Source organism: Myripristis murdjan, chromosome 20 (assembly GCF_902150065.1).
Source record: "Myripristis murdjan chromosome 20, fMyrMur1.1, whole genome shotgun sequence".
Lineage (NCBI taxonomy): Eukaryota > Metazoa > Chordata > Actinopteri > Holocentriformes > Holocentridae > Myripristis > Myripristis murdjan.
In genome coordinates, this window is record NC_043999.1 from 13,463,835 (window position 1) to 13,485,665 (window position 21,831).

Sequence of the window (21,831 nt, forward strand, 5' to 3'; positions counted from 1 at the left end):
AAAAGCCAGGGTTAAGCCTGAAGTTAGCTCGCTAAGCCGAAATCCAGCTTTATGGTACAGGCCTCAGGTTAGGTGTTCAGCATACGTTACCACGGCAACGTAGCCCGATAAAAAGTAAGCCACCTTTATGGTACAGAAAAGCCAGGGTTAAGCCTGAAGTTAGCTCGCTAAGCCGAAATCCAGCTTTATGGTACAGGCCTCAGGGCATTTCAGTGTGTCTTACTTGTAGCACCGTGTCAAACTGGAAGATAAACTGAGCTACTCACAAACGCCAGCATCCTGCCATCTTGAACAGTATTATCACTTTCCAAGGAGGGAACTCTTCCGCTGACAAGCGCTGAAAACACAGGAGAACCTCTACATTCGTCTTGTGTTTGTGCGATTCCACACATTTGGACTTTTGTTTGGTTTCGACAGTGTTATGGTCTGGATTGTTGATAGTATGTTTTGGTTGTTTGGGGGGTGTTTTGGTTTTTCTTTGTGTTTTCTGCTTGCAGTGTTGGAGTGTGGCAGAGGCGGGGCTGAGCTGTTTCTCCTGAGGTTCAGGGAGGCACCAGGCGTGGCTTCATCTCCTCACTCTGGACAGCACACCTGGTGGCAATTACCCTGTTATCTTCTCAACATAAGCCAGCTCAGACTTCACTCCAGTGCCAGATAATTCCGTCTTGTTCGGTAGAGCCAGTTCTCAAGCCTTCTCAAGCCTACTTGTGTTTTTGCTGTTTTCTCTTGCCTTTAAAGTCATTTTCTGACTACCTTTTTGTCTTTTTCCAGCCCCGAGCCTCGCCGCCTCCAGCTCCTGCCTCCTGCTGCCCTCCACCTGCTGAGACCATTTTGTTTGCACCCTGAGTATTCGTTTGGACAATGAAACCCCTTTTTTGAACTTGATTCTTGGTCTCCTGCTACTTGGGTCCACTTAGTCCTCCATTCCGTAACAGACAGCTGTGTAATGCTCTCTCTGTGGGGGGCTTGACTGTCTCCTGTCTTAATAACTGAAGCCTACAGTTTTTTTAGATGACTCAAATAAAGAATACATCTTCCTTTGCATGAATACGTAGTCACAGTGTCTCCATGTTTTCCTGCTTTTTTTCCCACTTTGTCTTACAGCATGATCCAGCAGGGTTTCATTCAGTTTTGTCTTGTTGTCACTAGTCGGCACTGCCTGTTGTTTCACGGCTCAGTTTCCCTTATAGAATTTGAAGCATGGACATTTGGCCACAGCTCAAAATTGCAACAGGCTTAGACCCTCTCAAAACAGAACTGGCAACTGAGAATATGGAAAGTAGCAATGGGAGAAAAGAAACTTAATGACACAGAATTATGAAATGAAAAAATCTGAGATGACAATGTGACCGGAAAATGATGCACATTCAAATATGATAGGCCACAATCAAAATGGCTAAACTTTTAGTGTGCACACTCCAGGATGCAGGGGTCTCCTGTCAGTGAGTTACAGCTGAATATACAATTTAAAGTAAACAATGAAGAACAAATAATGCAGCAACCTAAAGCAAACCAAAACCAGTTTGTATTTAGAAACTATAGCCCACAAGCAGCTGTAGCATATTTCCCACAAGACAATAAAAGAAAGCAAAACTCATCTTCATGATGTATGCTGTATTCTAAGGCGGATGACACAAATGAAGGAGTCTAAGTCGTTTTCCACCAAATGATTTTGCTTCAAACGCCTGGAAAGTTGAAACCCAGACGCTTTTAGGTGAACCTGGACCTTCTGGAAGTCAGTAAAGTAAGTAAAAACTTCCATTAGTTTATATGCAGTGATGCAGGCTAAAGATTAAGATATCCAGGTAAAATAAAGACCACACTCGGTACAGTAGGCAAGCAACAAATATAGTATAGGCCTAATTCCAGAAATGCATAAATTTATGTTTTACCTCTAAAAATCACGAGTTCAAATAACGCTGACACACTATGATTTACCTCATGAATAGGCCTAGACTATTTATGAAAAGTGAATTCCAGATTACATGAAAAGCAGATAAATTAATTAAGATTGTTTTTACTCTCCTCTGCGTCCTTCGGGAAATTCATGTCAGTGCGCCATAGCAACACGCCAATATTCTGCAGCCTATTTCATATTGTTTCACCCGTCTCCATGTTCCGCCCCCTTGTGTGTCAATGGTCAAAGTATAAATACATGCCACCTTTAACTGGTGGCAGCTCCCTCCCGGGGAGGCAGTGGGACCCGCAGCCCACCCCCTGCGCTGTGTAGATGCAGCAGATGCAGTAGATTGCCTTCTCCCACCACGCCTTTCCTCTAAAATCACCAATTGCTCACTTTTAATTGCGAGAGGCTGAATTGGCTGGTTCGCTCACAGCAACTTCTTCGGGCTCGCAACTCACCACATTCCTGCGCTCAAGGTCAGTATCACAACAGGTGTCGCTCAGGACGAACTAGTGCATGACCCAGTGGCATTTCCAGCAGCTTGCATCTTAGGCAGACATTGTGGAGAGAAACGGGAGAATCATAAAGTGCCTGTATGCTTGTAGACAAAATATTTATTCACTCATAGAGTGTGAGGTAGTGCTGCCTTGTTAAGCTCTGATTGACTTTTTGATTGTGGTTTATAAATTGCAAATAAAGAACTAATCTTTTTTAGCACGGATAAGAGGCATCTAATAAATTCATGTATTCAAAGGAGAGAGGTTGTTTGGTTAAAAATAGCGGGCAGCTGCTCTTTTTAGATGCCTTCACCTCTCTGAATTCTAATCAGTGGAAACTTGCCCATTTGCCCTTTACTGTGTGCTTCCCCTTAATAATCCCTTTAAAGGTGCCAGATAAAATTCCTTAATGATAACCGCCTTGTCAGACTCATCAGACAAGAGACTTCAAAAGCAGAAGATAAGAACAGTTCTGTGTGGGCCTTTTGAATGTGAAGACAGAAAGTTACATGACATGGCGAGTACAGTAGTTCACATGTGACACAGACCAGAATGATCTGAAGCTGGAGTGATGGACAAGTAGACACGTCTATACTTAGTTAGTGCTGAAATAAAGATATGTCATTTCATTTTTCTAGCGTATTGTCAATAGTGCAGGACACATGCCCAGCCACAGTGTGCCATTTTTTTTTCTGTTTTAGGAGAGTCAGTGTAAGAGATGTAATTAAATTAGATAAGTATCTGAAAGACTGAAGAGGTGCTAATACTGTGTGAACCATCGTGATATGTGTCTTAGCTGGAGCAGGAATAAACCAGACCTGCTGCCCTGTAATACTTGTTGCTGCTTCTATCCTGTTAGTAGTTCCAGTTTGTCCAGTTTTTCAATCGTCTAAGAATGCATGTTCCTGATCAACATGTTCTGGTCGACAGATAAGGCATTCTCTGGTCAGCGCTGTCTGTTCAGGAGGCTCCTGAGCTGCAGGCGTCGGTGCTGCCATGGGGATCAAAGCTGCTCTTCCCAAGTATGAGATCTATTTCTACAACACGGTGCTGTGTCTGGCGATGGTCTGGGCTGCCAGCTGGATCTCTGAGGTGTCCAGTTGTGAGTACGATAGTAGCAATCATGCACACTCACAACAGCAAACACGCACATACATGTGTATGTACATATATACAATCATGAGGCGCTCAACTCAACTCAGTGTCTAAGAGTCCATGACCTTATTCAGCCCACTTCTGGATTGCCTCTTCAGGGGAATGACTAGAAGACAGATCAGGCAGTGTAATATCGACTTGGGAAAAAAGTGCTTAAGCAAACAATTATCTCTCAGCTGCCTGCTCTATGAATGGTTTACCCTTTTAACTAAAGCTGCGATCCTAATCCTGAGGCATGGATTATATCTGCCAATTGGCCTCTGTGAGTCCATTTAGTCACTGGCTGCACCATATGTACTGTACTGCACATACGGTGCAGCTGATTTCATGGGCAGGTTGCTCTGTTGCAGAGTGCATAATGGGGACCTGCTGTGCAGTATTGTCTTGGGGAAAAGGCAGGGGGGCGTTTCTGTGTGCGAGAGCCAAGAGTGGCAGCTATGCAGACCACGCAGAGGAGATCAGGTGTCTGTATTAATACCACAGGGTGGAAGAGGAAAATAGGATTGTATGTGGGCCCTGCATTTATTGTGAGCCTCTCAGCAGTAACAAAAGCTTCCACATCTGCATCCAAGGACAAGAAAAAGAGAAAGATTGGTAGAAAGTCTTTTATAATTAAGTGAATAGTGAAAAGAAGAAAAACTGTGTATTGATGTAATAGCCAAGTATTCAGGCTCCAAGGCTTCTCTATTTGTACCAACAAATAAATTTATTTGTTGCAGCATCCTGAATAAAAACACAAACAAGAAACAAAAATTGCAACACACAATACATATATTAAGAAAATTGTGTATGTGTAGTATAAAAGTTTTGTATGTGTGCAGATATGAAACATACCAAGTTTCTTTTTTGCCCAGTCCATGGCAGTTTCTCACCAAACTGTCAGTAAGGACAAGACAGACACACAGCACATAAACTTTCTTATTTTTTCCTCCACAGTTGATATTTTCTCCTCTCTTTTTTTCTGCTATTCCAGCCAATGCTAACAGGAAGACCTTCAAGTCCAGTGTTAAGCCAGGATGGTACTACTTTGGGAGGAAAATGGTGAGGGTGCCTGATCTTAATGCTGCTGAGACTAATTCCTTTTATACATAGATGCTGTTTCTAAATTATGTGAATACTCACTGATCTGCAGGACACGGCTGATTTTGAGTGGATGATGTGGTTTTCCACCTTCAGAGAGCACATCCTGTTTGCTCTGTCTGGCCACGTGCTGTTCGCCAAGATCTGCTCCATGTTGGCGCCACAGGTGCTTCTCCTTAACTGATTCATTATGACCATGAACGCTGGTCCAGGCAAAAATGGATAGTATGTGTAGATTATACTAATAGCGTTAAATACATTCATGTTTCTAAATTATATTTGTTATCAGGTTTGATAACCTAAGTGAGACGTCACATCATTCATATTAATATAAAGTTGGCACTACATTAAGATGGTCTAAAATTATGAATTTCTCGCTCTTTACAAGATGGCATAATGTGTTATGGATACTAAGTGGTTTTGAATCCTCTTTGTCCCTTTTTATTTTTACTTTGTTGCACAGTAGCTTTTTATATTACAGGCCTAAAGAGTAAATGATGAATGGGACCAGGTGGGAACAAATCATCAGAGAGGAAGATTGAGTGAGAGCTAGACAGAGGGATGGAGAGAGAAAGAAGAGAGAGAAATAGATAGCATTCTATATTTAACCAGATCAGAGTTAAATGTGGCAGTTTGCTTTGGTTAGCATCAGTCGACCATGTGTCGTGTCAGCACGCTCTGTCAGTGTGAGACAGTGCTTTAGTGCATATTTAAAATATCTTGTGATGCTTTTTGTATGTACAGAGATATGTATCATTTTGTTTGGTTATTGGTACATAAATGCCACAGGAAGGCCTAATAATTAACAGTAGCCTAAGTAAAACTGTATTTTATACACATCAAAGTACTGTTATTATCTGCAGTACCTTTGAGTAATTTTCCAGTTTGTGACAAGTCATACTGACAAATCTGAAACCAGAAAGTGTCAGCTTAATTATAGACTGATTTTCAACCTGCTGCACGAGAAAGGAAATATCAAAAATGACCATTTTTTATTTGCATCTTTCTGAGAGAGCCTTAGCATGCCATTCCCATGAGACGTACTCAATATTGATACTGACTGGTACTAGTGTTGGTACTGGTAGTGATCCAGTAGTAACTCTGTTTTTCTCTCCCACAGCACAGGTCTTTGGTGTACATGGTGTATGGGCTGCTGGCGGTATGGACCAGTATGGGCTGGACCTACGTCACCCTCATCCTGTCCCACTGCATCCTGCTCTACAGCATCTCCCTCGTGAAGCTCCGCTGGCTTTGCTTCGTCACCGGCCTGGCCACCCTTGCGACCTTCAAGTGTGAACCCTTTGTGTCTTGGCAGGTAATCAAAGTGGCAAATCTAGCATTGTTTTTGGTAATGTTCTTTTATTTTACAAACTTAAACCACAAAAAAGGGGTTTCAGGAAAGAAGAGCATCCCCCCTGCGGATTTACCATATTTGTGCAAATGAAATTCCTTGTTATTAAGCCTCAATCATGAGGCATTTTGCTTCTCTCATCCTTTTGGTATTCTCTGGTTTAAAACATCACAGATTGGCCTGATTGGTAAACATGAGCGTCTTATGTTCATTTCACGGACATCGTGTTACATGAATCCAAGGAGCTGAAGTTCGTACAGTCAGCTCTTGGTGTCATTTGGAGCCGCCGAGTTCTTGTAGTGCAGCTTCGACAGTTGTTTGGAGATTACTCTGCTATTATTTCTCATGATCTGTTATGGATGACAATATTTGCCTTACCCTCCCTGTGAATTCCCTTCTCGGTTTAGGCTGACTTTGTGCAGGGAGACTTTGAGCTCCGCCACGTGCTCTTCTATGGAGGCTGTGGCTTTACTATCATGCGCTGTATCAGCTTTGCTCTGGAGAACTGTGAGAGGAAGGAGGGAAACTACAACATCTTGGAGCTGCTCAAGTACAACTTCTACCTCCCCTTCTTCTACTTTGGACCTATCATGACCTTTGATAAATTTTATGTTCAGGTAACTTACATTACGGTTCACTATATAATTACACATTTCAAAAACAAGACGTGGAGATACATATTAATTCTCAGATATTACTTACCAGATGTTGATAGACCTATTATACCCAGTCATTAAGCAGCTTAAACAGGGCTGGGTCTGGTCTGTTTAGTGCACTATATGATCTGTACTTGTGGGTGTGTTGATGTCCTTGTGGTCTGGCAGTCATAACTGTTGTTTTTTGAGTAAATTTCTGAATTATAATGAAAATCTGTGGCTGATACAGGGGATATAAGGCTGGACCTGACCCAGGCTAGCTGTTATTTGAGTACACAGGATGTGGGTGTGATATTTCTTTCATTTCTATTCATGAGCCGCACTGCAGTGTAGAAGCTGGACGTCTCTTCAGTAACATCTTGAGTATGTGACATTTTGAGTGTGTGACAGAACAGCTGAGGCAGTTGTGTCATGTGTGTGCTGCCCCCTGCAGGCCAACAACCCAAACCTGGCCAGGAAAGAGAGGGAGATGTGGAATATCAGCGTGCAGGGCCTGATCCACCTCGCAGCCATCCTTGTAGTGGACATCCTCTTCCACTTCATGTACATCTTAACCATCCCCTCTGACGTGAAGCTGCTAAAGCACGTGTCTGACTGGGCTGTAGGTCTGTTCACCTCCTCAGATTCCTACCTCAGTGGTTTCATTGTTTTATTTTGTTAGATTGCCCATAAATTAGATGTTTATCATTGATGGATTAGTCTTCAGGCCATCAAGCACACTAACTGACATGATTTGTATTATATTCAAATTTAAACAAGTTGATTGTGCACATTTTGTAGGCAAAAAATAGGTTCATATGCTTTGCTCTGCTTTGATTATTCATTCATATGCCACTATGCATATACACCTTAGTGCAATTACTTAAAAACAATCAAGGATAAAAAAAAACAAAAAAAAACAAGAGAGCCAGAAACTTATTTCCATTGTGGTCCTCTAAAGCTGAAGCTGCCATGAAAAACAATGGATTACAAAAATAAAAGAATACCACAGGTTGCTGAGAGAGTTGTGTCCTGGAAGCATGCCAAATATACAATATAATATACAAATTAACATCTGCTTAAAGGTCTCTCAAGTACTCAAGTGTCTTGATTTCAGTGCTGTTAAAAAGCTGGGTTCAGTTAGTTTTCATTTTGATCAGTCCGGTGGATTTCCCTCTAGAGAAACCTCTCAGCCAGAGAACCCTGTTTCAAGTTCTGTGTCAGCAAGCACCCAACCTGATGAAGTGCCTTTGAGCAAGACACTTGAATCACTAATAGTGCTGTTCTGTAATAGAAGGGGTCAAAAAGAGAATTTCTCAATGGGGATCAATCAGTCAAATTTCATGTCAATATTATCAGTCTCAAATGATTACAGAGTGTACTCAGATGTTGGCTGTGTGTTGCAGTGGGTTTGGCCTACACTAACCTGGTGTATGACTGGGTGAAAGCCGCTGTCATGTTTGGCGTCATCAACACAGTATCCAGACTGGATCATCTGGACCCGCCCAAGCCCCCGAAATGTATCACCATGCTCTATGTTTTTGCTGAAACGTGAGTAAAGTTTACACAGCTTACTCTTATTCACATATTGGGTTATTACAAGATACACATTTCATCATGTTGTAGGTTAATACTAACACTGTATTGTGTTGTCTCCTTTTCCAGCCACTTCGATAGAGGAATTAACGATTGGCTGTGCAAGTGAGTGTTTCAGACCACTGAATTAAAGGATGAGTTCGCCTAATATATACTGCATATATATGTACAGCATTTCATAGTGCAGTCTGTCTATCTATCTGCCCCAAATGTGAACTCCTTGGGGATGGATATACAGTTTGCTGGTGGTCTTTAGCAGAAAACAGCTCCCAGCAAGACTCTTTGTCTCCGAGGGCTGTGGATTATGTTGAGTATCTGTGTCATTGTTTTTGCAAAGTGCAAAGTTTTTCACATGTAAATTTTTGATGGTTTGAGCTCCATAAAACAATAGCCATGCAGCCCCATTGTACCGGGGTGCCGGGAGAGAGGAGCACAGCAGACTGGAAATATTACCAAATCACACAGAAATTTTCAAGATGGGTAAACTGCAGTACTGTAGGTGTAAGTGGGAATATCTTCTGCATTTTGGGTTGACTGTTCCTTTAAATATGAGTCATATTAGTACTGATAAATTTAGTAACAGGATATAATGTAAACAATACCAGAGATATGTGTTACTCCCCATAGGTATGTGTATGATTATCTGGGAGGGAAGCATAACAATGTGCTGGAGGAGCTGGTGGCCACACTCTGCACCTTTGGCGTCACTATCCTCTGGCTGGGGCCTTGCCAGGTGGTGCTGATCTGGGCCTTTTTTAACTGTTTTGGCCTCAACTTTGAGCTGTGGACTGCCAAGTTCTTCTCCATGGAGCCCTTCGCTTCCTTTGAGGTTGGTTGCTGAAGGTTATCATTCGGATTTAGACACAAAGAACTTTATCGTGTATTGAATTGAATCTTGTGATGTGTTCATAACAGATGGCAATGTCAGAAGCAATGTCTCGCCGGATCCGAGCAATCTTCAACACTTTCAACTTCTGGACCATTGTGTTGTACAACATCCTGGCCTTGAACAGTTTGGACTTTGCCAAGTTGGTAGCCAAACGACTGCTTCTCAGAGGTGATCAGTTTGATTACAATAAGAGAATACATAGGAAATCTTTTAAATATTCAACAAGATCGAGCCAAAACCTGTTATTTCTTGCAAAACATGTCCAATACATTCAGTTTCATTACAAAAGTTAAATGACTTTTATTTCACATGTCAATAATTGAGTTTTAGTTCTGATTTCAGCCAAGTCTAGCCTTCCCACATCTAAATTTTTTCATATACAAGGATACAAGGATACAAGGATAGTTTATTGGTCATTATACAACCACCTTCATATTTTGAAGAGGGTCTAAGTTTTCTAATCACTTATTAACATTGAGGCCATGTGAATCCTTTCTTTCCCAGGCTTTCCTATAACCACCATCATCGTTATGTTTGTGACCTACTGCTTGATTCAAGTGATAAAGGAGAGAGAAAGAAGACAGGCTCTTATCGATGACCCTGATCCCATCCCTCCTGCCCCTGTCCCTGCACCCATTCCTGCGACCACTATCAGCAGCACCGTCACCACGGCAGCCACACCCGCTGCTCCTCAGCCAGTCGTAGAGCCTGGAAAGGAAAAAGCAGAGTAGGGACCTGACGTCAAAGTTTTCACGCCTGTCAGAGTCTCAACATGTCTCTCTGAGTTATAGTCTCTGCCAAATTGCACTGATGAGAGGATAGCAATAGGCAATGCAATTTTAGCTGTACTCAGTATAATTTATATTGGAGGTATTTCCTATTAACATCACAGTGCTAGAATGAAGGGAGTATACAGCCAAATAGTGAGCGCTGTCTACAGACTTACAGTATTATTGTCTCTGTTGATTTTTATTTTTTAATTAAATGGGGTCTCTGTCTCTGTTGATGAATAAAAACTGTCTGTACATAAGCGTAATCACAATTATTTTAAGCCAGAATATAAATGGAAAGAAATGAATCGCATGTATCTGAATTTGATGTGATATATAATTTACTGTTGACCAATATGCTGTTGCCTATTGCACTATTGGTTGATTTGATGTACCTTGTTGGTTGGTTCTATTTTATGAGAAGTTACTCTTAAACTGTGTAACAGCACATAAGGGATGTTAGAGATAAACTTAATTACTTTGAAACTCAAATCAACGAACAAACATCTGTCAGATTACAGTTAATGCAAAATAAACTGCCACCATAATTGTTTGAATTGTTTCTTTTTTGCCTCTTTGAATTCGTTTCTGTCATAATGCAGGTTAAGGGGAGAAGAAAACATTCTTTTGTGAGATGCTTATCACGCTGGCATTAATAAATAAGGACAAAGGAGAAAAACCTTTCTGAACTCCTGCGCTGTGATGGTACTGTTTGAATTAGATGATGAGAGAGGGGGGCTTTTATGCTATAAATATATGCCTGAGTCAAAGCGTGAGTCTTGTCTTTAAAGGCTATTTGGATTGAGGTATTTCTGTACAGTTATGTAAGCAGTTCGGAGCCTGATTCCTGTGCAGTGCATCCACACTGGAAACACTTTGAACACTGTCCACTGGAATAGCTCTGGTCATGCCTGTGCTAAACAGTATGTGGACTGGAATAGTGTGATAAAAGGTGTTTACTGAGGTCTGGAAAATGCTCTTAAGTCAGTGCCAGTACTGGCTGAATATGTGTCAGAAGAAAACTAGACAATCTGTAACAGTATTACAGTATTTGAATTATTTAAAATATCTTGATAGTTCCTGATTTTTTAAGAACTATCCACAAAACATATTCCATATTATAATGTAAATATGATGTAAATATAAAACATCAGTGAATGGAAACAATGAGAAAGCTCCCATGTTGGTGTGATGACTCAGTCACAAAAGACCACCAGGGGCTGCTCATGAGAGGGTTCAACAGTGGACTTTGTCATGACTCAGGGAGGGATGTATTTCCCATGAAGCAATATGTCAGCTGTCTGATGGTAGGCATAGAGGCTTCTGGGAGGTGGGGTGGAGGTGGCATGGGGTGGGAGAGGGGATAAAAAGTGGATATTGCATTTCGCTTGGTCCAGAATGGAGCCCATAGCTCTACACCAAGCTAGCTCAGCCTATAAATAACCTACCAGTTGGAGTGCAGCTGAAGGGTCAGGACAGCTGAGGAAGTGGGCTGTCCTGGGGTTCAGCTGGTGACGGCTATTAGCAGACTGACTGTGCCTCTGCCTCCTCTTTCCAGGCTAAAAAGTCACAGAGTCTGAACCCCACAGAAGACTCACAAAGAGCCAAGAAGCACCCGCTTTTGATTGATCTGCAACCACAGAAAGGCTCTTCCAACCTTGCCTTGTGACTACGGTCCGTCCCCTGCCGGGAACAATGGCTGTACCTGTAAACCCAATGGACGAGCCCAGGATATACCAACAGACGCTGCTCCAGGATGGCCTGTATGACCTGCTGGAGAATGACAAGCTTGTTGACTGTGTCCTGAAGATCAAAGACAAGGAGTTCCCTTGCCACCGGCTGGTCCTGTGTGCCTGCAGCTCCTACTTCAGATCCATCTTTCTGTCTGATATGGAGGAGAGCAAAAAGAGAGAGATTGTCTTGGAGGATGTGGAGCCTGGTGTCATGGGCCTGGTCCTGAAGTACCTGTATACCTCCAACATCAACGTAACTGAGCAGAATGTTCAGGACATCTTTGCTGTGGCCAACATGTTCCAGATCCCCTCTATTTTCACTGTATGCGTCTCATTCCTCCAGAAGCGACTGAGCCTTAGCAACTGCCTGGCTATCTTCAGGCTGGGCCTGATGTTGGACTGTCCCCGGTTGGCCGTCTCTGCCCGTAACTACGCCTGTGAGCGCTTTCATCTCATTGCCAGAGATGAAGACTTCCTCCAGTTGGGCCCCAGTGAGCTGGCAGCCATCTTAACATCTGACACGCTGAATGTAGAGACAGAAGAGACAGTGTTTGAGGCTTTGATGAAGTGGGTGTTCCATGACACAGAGAATAGAAAAAAAGAGCTTCCAGGTCTTCTGGATTGTGTTCGTCTGTGTCTGGTGACCGAGGACTATCTGTTGGAGACAGTGGAGAAACACAAACTGATCTCCTCCGATCCTGAGATACAGCAGAAACTGCAGCAGGTTAGGGATGCTCGTGCTGGAAAACTACCAGAAGTCAAAAAAAACAAAAGTAAAAAGGAGAAAAAGACAACAGAGGATGGTGGAGCACAGAAAGATGGTGAGAATGAGGAAGAGGAGGAGGAGCAAGCTCTTCTTCCAGGCATCCTGAATGATAACCTGCGATTTGGCATGTTCCTCAGGGACTTGATGTTCATGGTGAATGACACGGGTGCAGTGGCCTATGACCCTGCAGGAAATGACTGCTTTTTAGCATCACTCTCCACACAGATCCCCAAGAACCATGCCAGCCTGGTGACCAAGGAGAATCAGATCTTTGTGGCAGGAGGATTATTCTTTGATGAACAGAACAAGGAAGACCCACTGAGCGCTTACTTCCTACAGGTAGGTGAAGGTCTCATTACATTACTGATCGAAGATGGCAGGTAAGGCTACATGGTCCAAATAAAATTTACAAAGACTGCAGGGATCATCTCAGTTCGGCTCGTCTATTTGTGGACACTTTGGCACCTGCTCATGCTCCCAATTTTGATGCTATAGATATTTGCATTTACCCAACTGAGTACATGTTGTGTTTGTACATACATCTGTGTGCATGCGTTAGCGCCTGTATACATACACTACAGTGTGTTTACTGCACATAGACACCGCCCATTCACAAATGTTTGACTCCTGTGACCTCTCAGTATGACCCGGTCAGTGCTGATTGGCTTGGGATGCCTCCCATCCCGTCCCCCCGCTTCCTTTTTGGGCTGGCTGAGGCTGAGAACTCCATCTTTGTGTTGGGAGGGAAGGAGCTGAAGGACCAGGACCGCACACTGGATTCTGTTCTGGTCTATGACAGACAGTGAGTATGAGTTTGAGTTCATGATTACAGTGTTAGGTAATTGGATATTTAATTTACTGGAATAATTTGATGAGCTACACTGCCCAGGATTGAATTGTGAGTGCAGGGATCCAATTTAATTCACATATTCTTACATATCTTTGATCCTGAGTGACTGAGTGCTTATGGCTTACATATAATGCAGGAAGAATTACTTTTTAAAAATTATTTTCACCCTCATTTGAAAGCAACCCACATTTTCAAATTTAAGAGATTTGAAGAAAAGCAATAATCAGTCCCAATGGTTTCCACCACCATAATGCAGAGAGCACGCTGCAATACACAGTATAAGTATATTTCTAATAAAGAAAATGCACTCTGCTTTAATAGAGACAGATTTTATAGTATCTGTTCACATGGGCCTGGCCTGTATTTCTCATTCACAGATCTTTCAAATGGGGTGAGTCAGACCCAATTCCCTATGCAGTCTACGGACATGCAACTGTGTCCCACAATGATGTTATTTACGTGATTGGAGGAAAGGAAGACAACAAGTGAGTATGCGGGGTGTGCAAAACATTAACAACCATCCTTGGCTACTGTGAAAGTTTTAGCCTTCATTCTTCCATCTAGCGACACATTGATCTGACAAAAAGCTATCTGTCCAGTGCAGAATTTTGCCCTCGTTTTCATTTTATATACGTAATGTAAAGAAACCACTGAGGCATGGCAAACCTTAGAGGAGCTATTATGCCGATCTGTAGCCCGGCTTCAGTCGGTACAAAACCTCTGCTGCAAGACGACTCACCAGGACTAAACACATCACTCCTATACTGACCTCATTGCACTGTTTGCCTGTGACTTTTGAATCAATTTTAAATTTTTACTTATCACTGAAAAGGCCTTACATGGGCTGGTGCCAGTTTATACTGCTGGGCCTTTGCCTCCCTATTACCCCTGCAGGCCCCTCAGATCTGTCAGTCATGGTCTGCTGGCTGTTCCAGAGTCTAGTTTAAAATCTAGAGGTGACCAATCTGTTGCCCCGATGGCCCCCAGGCTCTGGGACAGCCGCCCACTCACTAAGTATTAGGTCTGCTGAGTTACTCACTTTTTTTTTTTAATCTCATTTGAAAACTCATTTTTATAGAATTGCCCTCTGTACGGAGTGAGTCTTATTGTATAATCTAATTGTTGTAGCCTTATTTTAATCTATGTCATTATGTATATGGCTTTTATTCCTGTTACACTTTTTTATTGTTTATATGGCTGTACTACTTTGACTTTCCTTTGCAAAGGACCTGTTTGAAGAGAATGTGTGCGTATGATGCCAGACGTTTTGAATGGAAGGAGCTGGCTCCCATGAAGACTGCACGATCGCTGTTTGGAGCCACTGTTCACAAGGACAAGATATACGTGGCCGCAGGGGTCACTGACAATGGCCTAACAAACACTGTGGAGGTGTATGACATCGCTACCAACAAGTGAGTTGGTCAATATCTTACAATTTTGGTTTCAGTGATTATCCACTCCTGAGCAATGTGCTTTACTCCTCTAAGTTTATTTTAGTTAAGTTTACCTCTGTTTGCGTGTGTGTGTGTGTGCGTGTGTGTTAATATGTTCCAGGTGGTCAGACCTTTTGGAGTTTCCTCAGGAGCGTAGCTCTCTGGGCCTGGTGTCTTTGGGTGACTCACTATATGCTGTAGGTGGTTTTGCCATGATGCCTGAAGAGGACAGTGAGGAGTTCATTCCCAAAGAGATGAATGACATCTGGAGGTCCGTCAGAATCACTCATTAATTCCCTCATCCTTTCTTTGTGCAAAATGAGCTAAAAACTGTTGCAATATTCTTTGTGTCCATGAATTACCTTCAAATATTTGAGGACAGGTCAAGTCAGTGTCCCAGTTTTGCCTTTAATGACAACAGTCTGTTTTCCTCCTCAGGTATAATGAGAGTGAGAGGAAATGGAATGGGGTCTTAAGAGAGATCAAGTACGCTTCAGGGGCCACTATTCTGGCGGTACGGCTCAACACCCTACGTCTCACCAAGATGTAACATCCCCTTTCATCTTTTTGGCACCTATGCTGGTTAACAGGAGTCCACAGGAGGAGGAATGACCAGGCACGTTTCATATGGAAGATCGATGGGGCAAAAACTGTCTTGCAAACTATTTGTCAACAGAGACATTTATTTCCTCAACCTGGTATAAAAATAGGTGTTAAGTCACTGTGTCTTCTAGCACTTGAGTCAATAATGTTCCCTGTACAGTATTTTCTTTTCTTTACATAGCCTGCCTTATCAGCCTCCCATATGAAATACGGCTGTAGTCACAAAGTACATCACTTGCTATATGTATGCATTTGAATACCATGTGATCCGCTCAACGTAAAGGAATGCAAATACTGCATAAGAAACAGCACTGGCTTAAGTGATGTTCCTTAAATGTGTGTTTTTACTTTGTGTTAAGAGGTGGTGAATGGCTGTGTTGACAAGGATTTTGCAAGATGTTTTTTGCCCTATTGGCCTGCACCAAATGGCAAATAATAATAATAATAATCATAATCATATGGCCTTCTGCTTAGTGTGTTTGAGATTTTCTCAACTGAAACAGATAAAAGTTGGTTTTATTGTACACAAACTTATAGTTGATTGTGTAAGCGTGGCGCCGATTTTAAATGAATTGTTTTCTGTCTTGAGTGATCACATTTTTATATCTAAGTGTTTGAAAGCTTTTAATTGATTGAAACTGTGAAATGCAAACCATTTGTAGTCTGATTAACCTTTTTTGCACTGTGTGAAATAACATTTAATGCTGTGTCCTCTGTCTCTTTGTGTTATAATTAAGACAGTGCCAGGGTGATGGTTGGAAACTCACCAACATGACACCACTGTGCAAATGTAAGCATGAACTTCCATTTCCCAGTGGATGGCAGCAAAGTCATTATGTAGCTGACCTTAGAGCACAGTGTTAGGTAACTTGATAGGGTAAAAAAGGACAGAGATAACATTTGATTCCTTTTCATCACACACACACACACAAAGCAGCACAGCACACACTGATATTTGCAATAATATATCTATACTGTTTAATATTGAAATGATTTCATTACGCTCTGCTGTGTTACAGACAGTAAACACTAGTCAATAATACAATAAAAGACAGAAAATACAGTCTAATGTTATTAGCACCTCTAGACACTATTGTCCTTGTATTGTTTTAGTATTTTTTATATAGCTGACAACTACTGCCTACACATGGTCTTTGTACACCAGAGTTAACTAAGACATTGTGTTTACATTATAAAGTAGAGAATCGTCAAATAACAGTACACATTATGATTTCTTTAACACAGCTGCAATATGAGTAAGTATGTGAAATGTAGAGGGTATATGGATAATTGTAATACATCTTTGAGCCGACTATGGCATTGGTGTCTATGGTTACCACATATGTCTTTACCCAAAAAGGGGAGAAGTCACCATCCGACATGATGGAACAGCTAACCAAACTTTCACATGCAAAATAACCAACAACTGTATCCAATTTCATATTCTAGTTTGCACCTAAAATAAGGGCAGGTTAAAACAAAATTGTTCCTCCAGACTGAAAACAAAACGAACAGAAAACAACAGTTCTTTGTCTTCAAAGAGCAACACATTCCTTTACATACATATTTTCTCTCAGCCATCCTCGTGGAACATTAGTAAGTACTACTAAAATAAGATAGCAAGGTTGAAATTCCCAACACTTTTTTTGTTCAAGCTGAAGAAGGCCACAGAATCAAATCCTATTGGATATACCACTTCTGCTCTAGCAGCTGAACCAAAGAACAACAAGTCCCCAAAGGGACCCGACTTGGCAGTCACATTAGAGCTCTGCTTCGAACTGACTTCCATTCTCAGTGTTTCATTATGTGACAAACATTTGCTTTAGGTGCAATGCAGAATGCACAATCTCTATGGTAGCTAAGCAACCACTTAATCACCGACATACCCTCATTTAAGGACAAGGGCAGGTCCACCTTTGTGTAATCTAATACAAGCCTTTGGCTGCAAGCCTTAGTAAAGGAGAATTTGGCTACTTACAAGACAACATAAAGCCTACCTGCCTAGAGGATAGGACACACTGTGCAAAATGTCCCTTCTCAATTAACAGAAGCTCAGTTTTACTGCCATTTAACAGTATAACATTAACATTTAACATCCACACTGAAACAAAAAATGATGCATTTTTTCTGGATTTGGGTACTGTTAGTCTCCACAAATCAGACTCTGATACATTTTCGATGCACGGCTCAATAAATTCTCACTTGATGTTGTCACAGATGAGACTTATCATCTTTGCTGATTTAGAAAAGACTTGTTCACTAAATAATCCAAAACAAAGGATTAACCTACAAACTCTGCTTTAGGGTGGATTGAGTCTTTTGTAGCCTGACTGTTCTCTACACTTCATTTGAGTGCGGTGCCACGTACGTGATGAGTGCATAAAGAAGGTTGAGAGCAATATAATGGTATACTGCCAATGCAGCAGAACAATACTGCCTCCTAATTAAAAGAAAAAAACAGGTAACGGTTAGTTGTCCACCTTGAATATAATGGATGTCATGCATCGTTTACAAATGTGTTACATGACTGATTAATACTACACTGGTTAATTTGACATTCTTAACCTGAACAGATTGTAATGTGGCATCTTGGTCAGAGTCCACACAAGTATGCATGAACACCACAGTTATTATTTCCTGGGTTTCAGATGAGAGTTTTATTGTCCTGTGACTTAAATGCTGTGTGAAGCTTCAACACCTTGCCAGAAATAACATTATGGAAGACACTCAATTCTTGTGATTCTCTTAAAAATTTTTGGCATTGAAATGGTCTAAGTTTAATATAATGAGTATCAGCCCGGATTAATGACTATTGGCAGTTTCAAACCAAGAGAAGTTAATTCAAAAACTCCATAATCGGTCAAATCCTACTATAAAGTGCTCACAATAATGAATATCATTTGCATTAATCAATCGGGCGACTGCTTGGACACTTTTCCTTTCTATTTTTAGATGGTAAAAATACCACAATCACATACTCAGCACTTCCATTCGGACCAATCTGGAAATACCTCATTCTCATTTCTCTTGGGATATTGATTATGGTAGCAAATTAAACATGAACCAATCAGAAAGTCAGAGCTTTATGTTTTCTCAGGGAGGGGGTCACCTATACTTGTTACAGAGGGGCACAGTGCAAGGCAGGCATACTGTACAATAACACCAGTTTAGCTGCAAGGTGACATATATAGATTCCTGACAGCTGAATTTTCCTCAGTGTGCAGTTTGCCACAGCACAGCAAAATGGTCCACAAAGTTATTCTAGGGAGCAAAGCACAGGTCAGGGCCGGGTCCGCCACACCACCTCAGCTGTGCCACAGACATGCCCCACAGTTTCTGCCCAACTTTATCCAAATAATCCGGAGAAATCGATTATGATTTACACTTTTTTTTTTTTTTTTGTTAATCATGACCTGAAATTTTGATGAGTATCAAAACAGACAAGTTACATTTAAATACAAAATGGTATGCCTTTGGATTTAGGCTGCACAGTTTTCCGAAAATGCTGGAACTTGTGGAAATGACCATTTTTGCCAGTACAGGTCTCTGCTGTGTACTCTTCACCTTGTATCTGTGTACACGCCCCCATTACAGATTAGTGTGGCAATCAAATTCAAAGTGCATATATCAGTAGTATTAACTACTATTCCTCCTCCCTTACCATCGTCTACCACCACGATCCATATTAAAAACATTCATTTCCATGGCATATCCTCTCCGTCTCTTAAGAATAAGGCAAATACAATTAATTGTCACACTGGATTCAACTATAATCACAATATCTCAATATTGTCTCTCGGGTTAGTGCCTCTCAAAACAGTCAAGTAGGGCAACACTTGATGAACGTCTTATTTCAGCCTTTCCTTTTCATTCCCAAAGTACTGTGGGCTTCTTCTACAATAACCAGAGACACACTACGAATGATAAAGTGCTCCAAAGAGTTTTATCAGACCTTCATATTAGGGGAAGACTGAGCAGGCATTTTCTCTTCTCTCTTGCTATTGTGTGTGATTTCCAACAGAGTGCAGTTTGTTAAATTGCCACAAGAGGGCAACGGTCCTTACAGTTGTGTGACATTGACATTTTGCCTTTAGTCCTTGCTGTGTCAACATTCACAAGCCCACATATACCACTGACAAGATTAAGCCCTAGATAGGCATAAAATGTTGGCAGTTACCTCCCCAAACCTCTCCACATATCTGATTTATAGAAGTGTATTAGTGGCAGGGGCTTTCCTCACTTCTGGCAGCAGTGACTGGCCACAGAGCTCATTGTTAAGGCTCGATTAGATTTAGCTCAGCCAAAACGTATTCGATCTAAAGTCAAACACTTCAACAGCTCCAGACTCTCATTTAAGGGACAGTCTCAAACTGGACCCCATACAAAAGCAGCAAATCAAAGAACAAAACATGTTTGACACGTCGAGAAAAAATAAGCATTTAAAGGTACCATTATCAAATGACAACTGATCAATTACGTGGCCATTGCCATTTCATCATGGCAGCTATTATAAACAGGGTGAGCTAAGACAAAGGCTACACTAAGGTGCTTAAAAGTCTCTTTTAAATAATAATAAAAAAAAAAAAAAAACATGAAACAGCTTATTACATTTACAAAAGCTTATCTACAACTTCAAACTTTCTGTAGTACCAGCCAAGACACATGTGGGGGCACATTCAATTGACTCTCCAAATGTAAACATGGGGAATTAATAACGAGGAACACATCTTACGATATTTACAAGTTAATGCTACACTATAATTAGGTTACCTATAGATAAAGTGAGCGGGAGTGCATCATTAGTGCACAGAGCCTCTTTTTGGATAAGAAAATTGATTGATCTGATTCAAGAAGAGTTTTCAGACGAGGATATAATCACAATTCCATCACTTCCGCCCCCCGAAGTAGATTTAAATGTCAATGTGACAAACATTTGTCAAAAGTGCATGTAGAGCCACACATTTTTCGAAGGGCATATTACATAGAGGATGTCCCTAACTTTTTTGTTTAGCTTGGTTAGATCACAGTCATTAAAAAAGACAAAAAAATCCACTAGTTAACAGCCAAGTATTAGTGATGAGCTCCATCAGCGAGGAGCTCTGGTGTGCCAATAATAATCGCTGTCCAGTGCTCTTCGAGAGAATTAGACATAGACATATAAAGCAGTGCTTATCGTTTAACATTATGGGTCACATTATGATGAAATGCACACAATTAATTCGGCTACGAAGGCAGGTTGAAGTGAATAATCCTATCCCTATGCTCTTGGTATTCTGCAAACTAATTACACAGATCAGGTTCAATGGTTTAGTCGGGAGAGAAGCTGGATTTATGTAACACTACGCAAGATCGACAAGTATCCCACAATTTCAAAGATTTAAACCTACAAATATAGGTATGAGTATATTAGGTTTTTACTAACAAGTCACAGAAAAGTGCCATACCATCTCAAAGCCAGATCTACAGGAGAGGGTAGCCTGCTATGATTGCTTAATGTAAGCAACAGATGAGAGTCAACAAATAATTTCTCCTCCTGACTTGGGGAACCTCAAGCGGTGGTTGGCTGAGCGCAGATCTGAGGATTCCTCCCTCCCACAGCACCTTCACTCTCCTCCTCCGCTTCCCTTCTCACACACGCACACCATCACAAACACCACACTGCAATTGCACAGTCGACTCTTACATGTCACAACCTCTCTTACATCCTTACGAACGACATAACGTGCCACGAATTACACACTGTCACAATTTTTTTTTCTTAAAAATGAAGACAATAAAGAGTACATTTTAAATATCACTAGGGTTAAAGATAAGGTGCAGGATTGATTATAAATGCTGTATAACGTTACCTAACTATAGCAGGTGAGCTAACAGGATTTGGTTACTGGCAATGCCATATACAGGTATATGTTCAAAGACAAATCAGCATTTGGTTATTGCTGCGTCAGGTCAGAACCACTCGCTACATCTTGGCAGAGAATGATCAAAAATAAATCATGTTTCTCTTCATAACGTGGTTCTCAAAAGCAGCTCTCATTTGACTGATGACCCCTGTATGACTGCAGATTTAGAGGAAACGTTCATTAGCTCCCATTCAGTAAGAGATGCTACAATCAATGCATTGTGCATGGAGCAAGGCTCTGTAGATGTGTGTGTGTGTGGCATCGGAAAAATCCCAAAATGAAACCAGAACAGACTTGTGAAATTCATGAGGAGAAGCATGGCAATGACACGTCCTAGTGGACTCTGAGGTTATCTATTGTTGAACAGAGTAAAAAATAACTATTTCTTATTGTGGTAGGTGTGTGTGTTTGTATGCCACAAGAAGCCTCCATTTAGCCTTCACTCTCACAAGACTAAACAGTGGAAACCGATGGCCAGCACACTGCAGCAGCCACGGTTTCACATGGCAGTTGTTCCCTCCGTGCAAATGTCACTGAGGTGCATCACTTTCCCTTTACAGGAGTCTTCTTAAAATTTTTTAAGCTTAAAGGAAAAGAAAAAAAAAAAAAAAAACAAACACAAAAATAAAACAAAAGTAACAAAGTGCTTTCGATGCTACAGAGTCCG

The 21,831-nt window shown here is 41.3% G+C and overlaps 2 protein-coding genes across 4 annotated transcripts; both read left to right on the forward strand.

Moving 5' to 3' along the window:
- The first annotated feature begins 1,612 nt into the window (after positions 1–1,612).
- Positions 1,613–10,412, forward strand: hhatlb (hedgehog acyltransferase like, b). Of its 3 annotated transcripts, none has more exons than XM_030079391.1 (12): positions 1,613–1,744; positions 3,331–3,502; positions 4,529–4,596; positions 4,688–4,801; positions 5,756–5,950; positions 6,394–6,603; positions 7,076–7,247; positions 8,028–8,172; positions 8,287–8,322; positions 8,845–9,046; positions 9,133–9,274; positions 9,611–9,837. In XM_030079391.1, the coding sequence occupies exons 2-12, from the start codon at positions 3,397–3,399 to the stop codon at positions 9,835–9,837; spliced, it is 1,617 nt and encodes a 538-aa protein (XP_029935251.1). In that variant the 5' UTR covers positions 1,613–1,744; positions 3,331–3,396. The 3 variants fall into 3 exon arrangements, with proteins under 3 accessions (XP_029935251.1, XP_029935250.1, XP_029935252.1); XM_030079390.1 differs by lacking the exon at positions 1,613–1,744 and adding an exon at positions 2,245–2,379; XM_030079392.1 differs by lacking the exon at positions 1,613–1,744 and having other exon boundaries at positions 3,397–3,502; positions 9,611–10,412.
- A 1,153-nt stretch (positions 10,413–11,565) lies between these two features.
- klhl40b (kelch-like family member 40b) lies at positions 11,566–15,208 on the forward strand. The gene is made up of 6 exons (XM_030079511.1): positions 11,566–12,714; positions 13,017–13,177; positions 13,603–13,710; positions 14,452–14,637; positions 14,780–14,929; positions 15,097–15,208. Exons 1-6 carry the CDS (start codon positions 11,572–11,574, stop codon positions 15,206–15,208), a joined length of 1,860 nt encoding a protein of 619 aa, XP_029935371.1. The 5' UTR covers positions 11,566–11,571.
- The last annotated feature ends 6,623 nt before the right edge of the window (positions 15,209–21,831 follow it).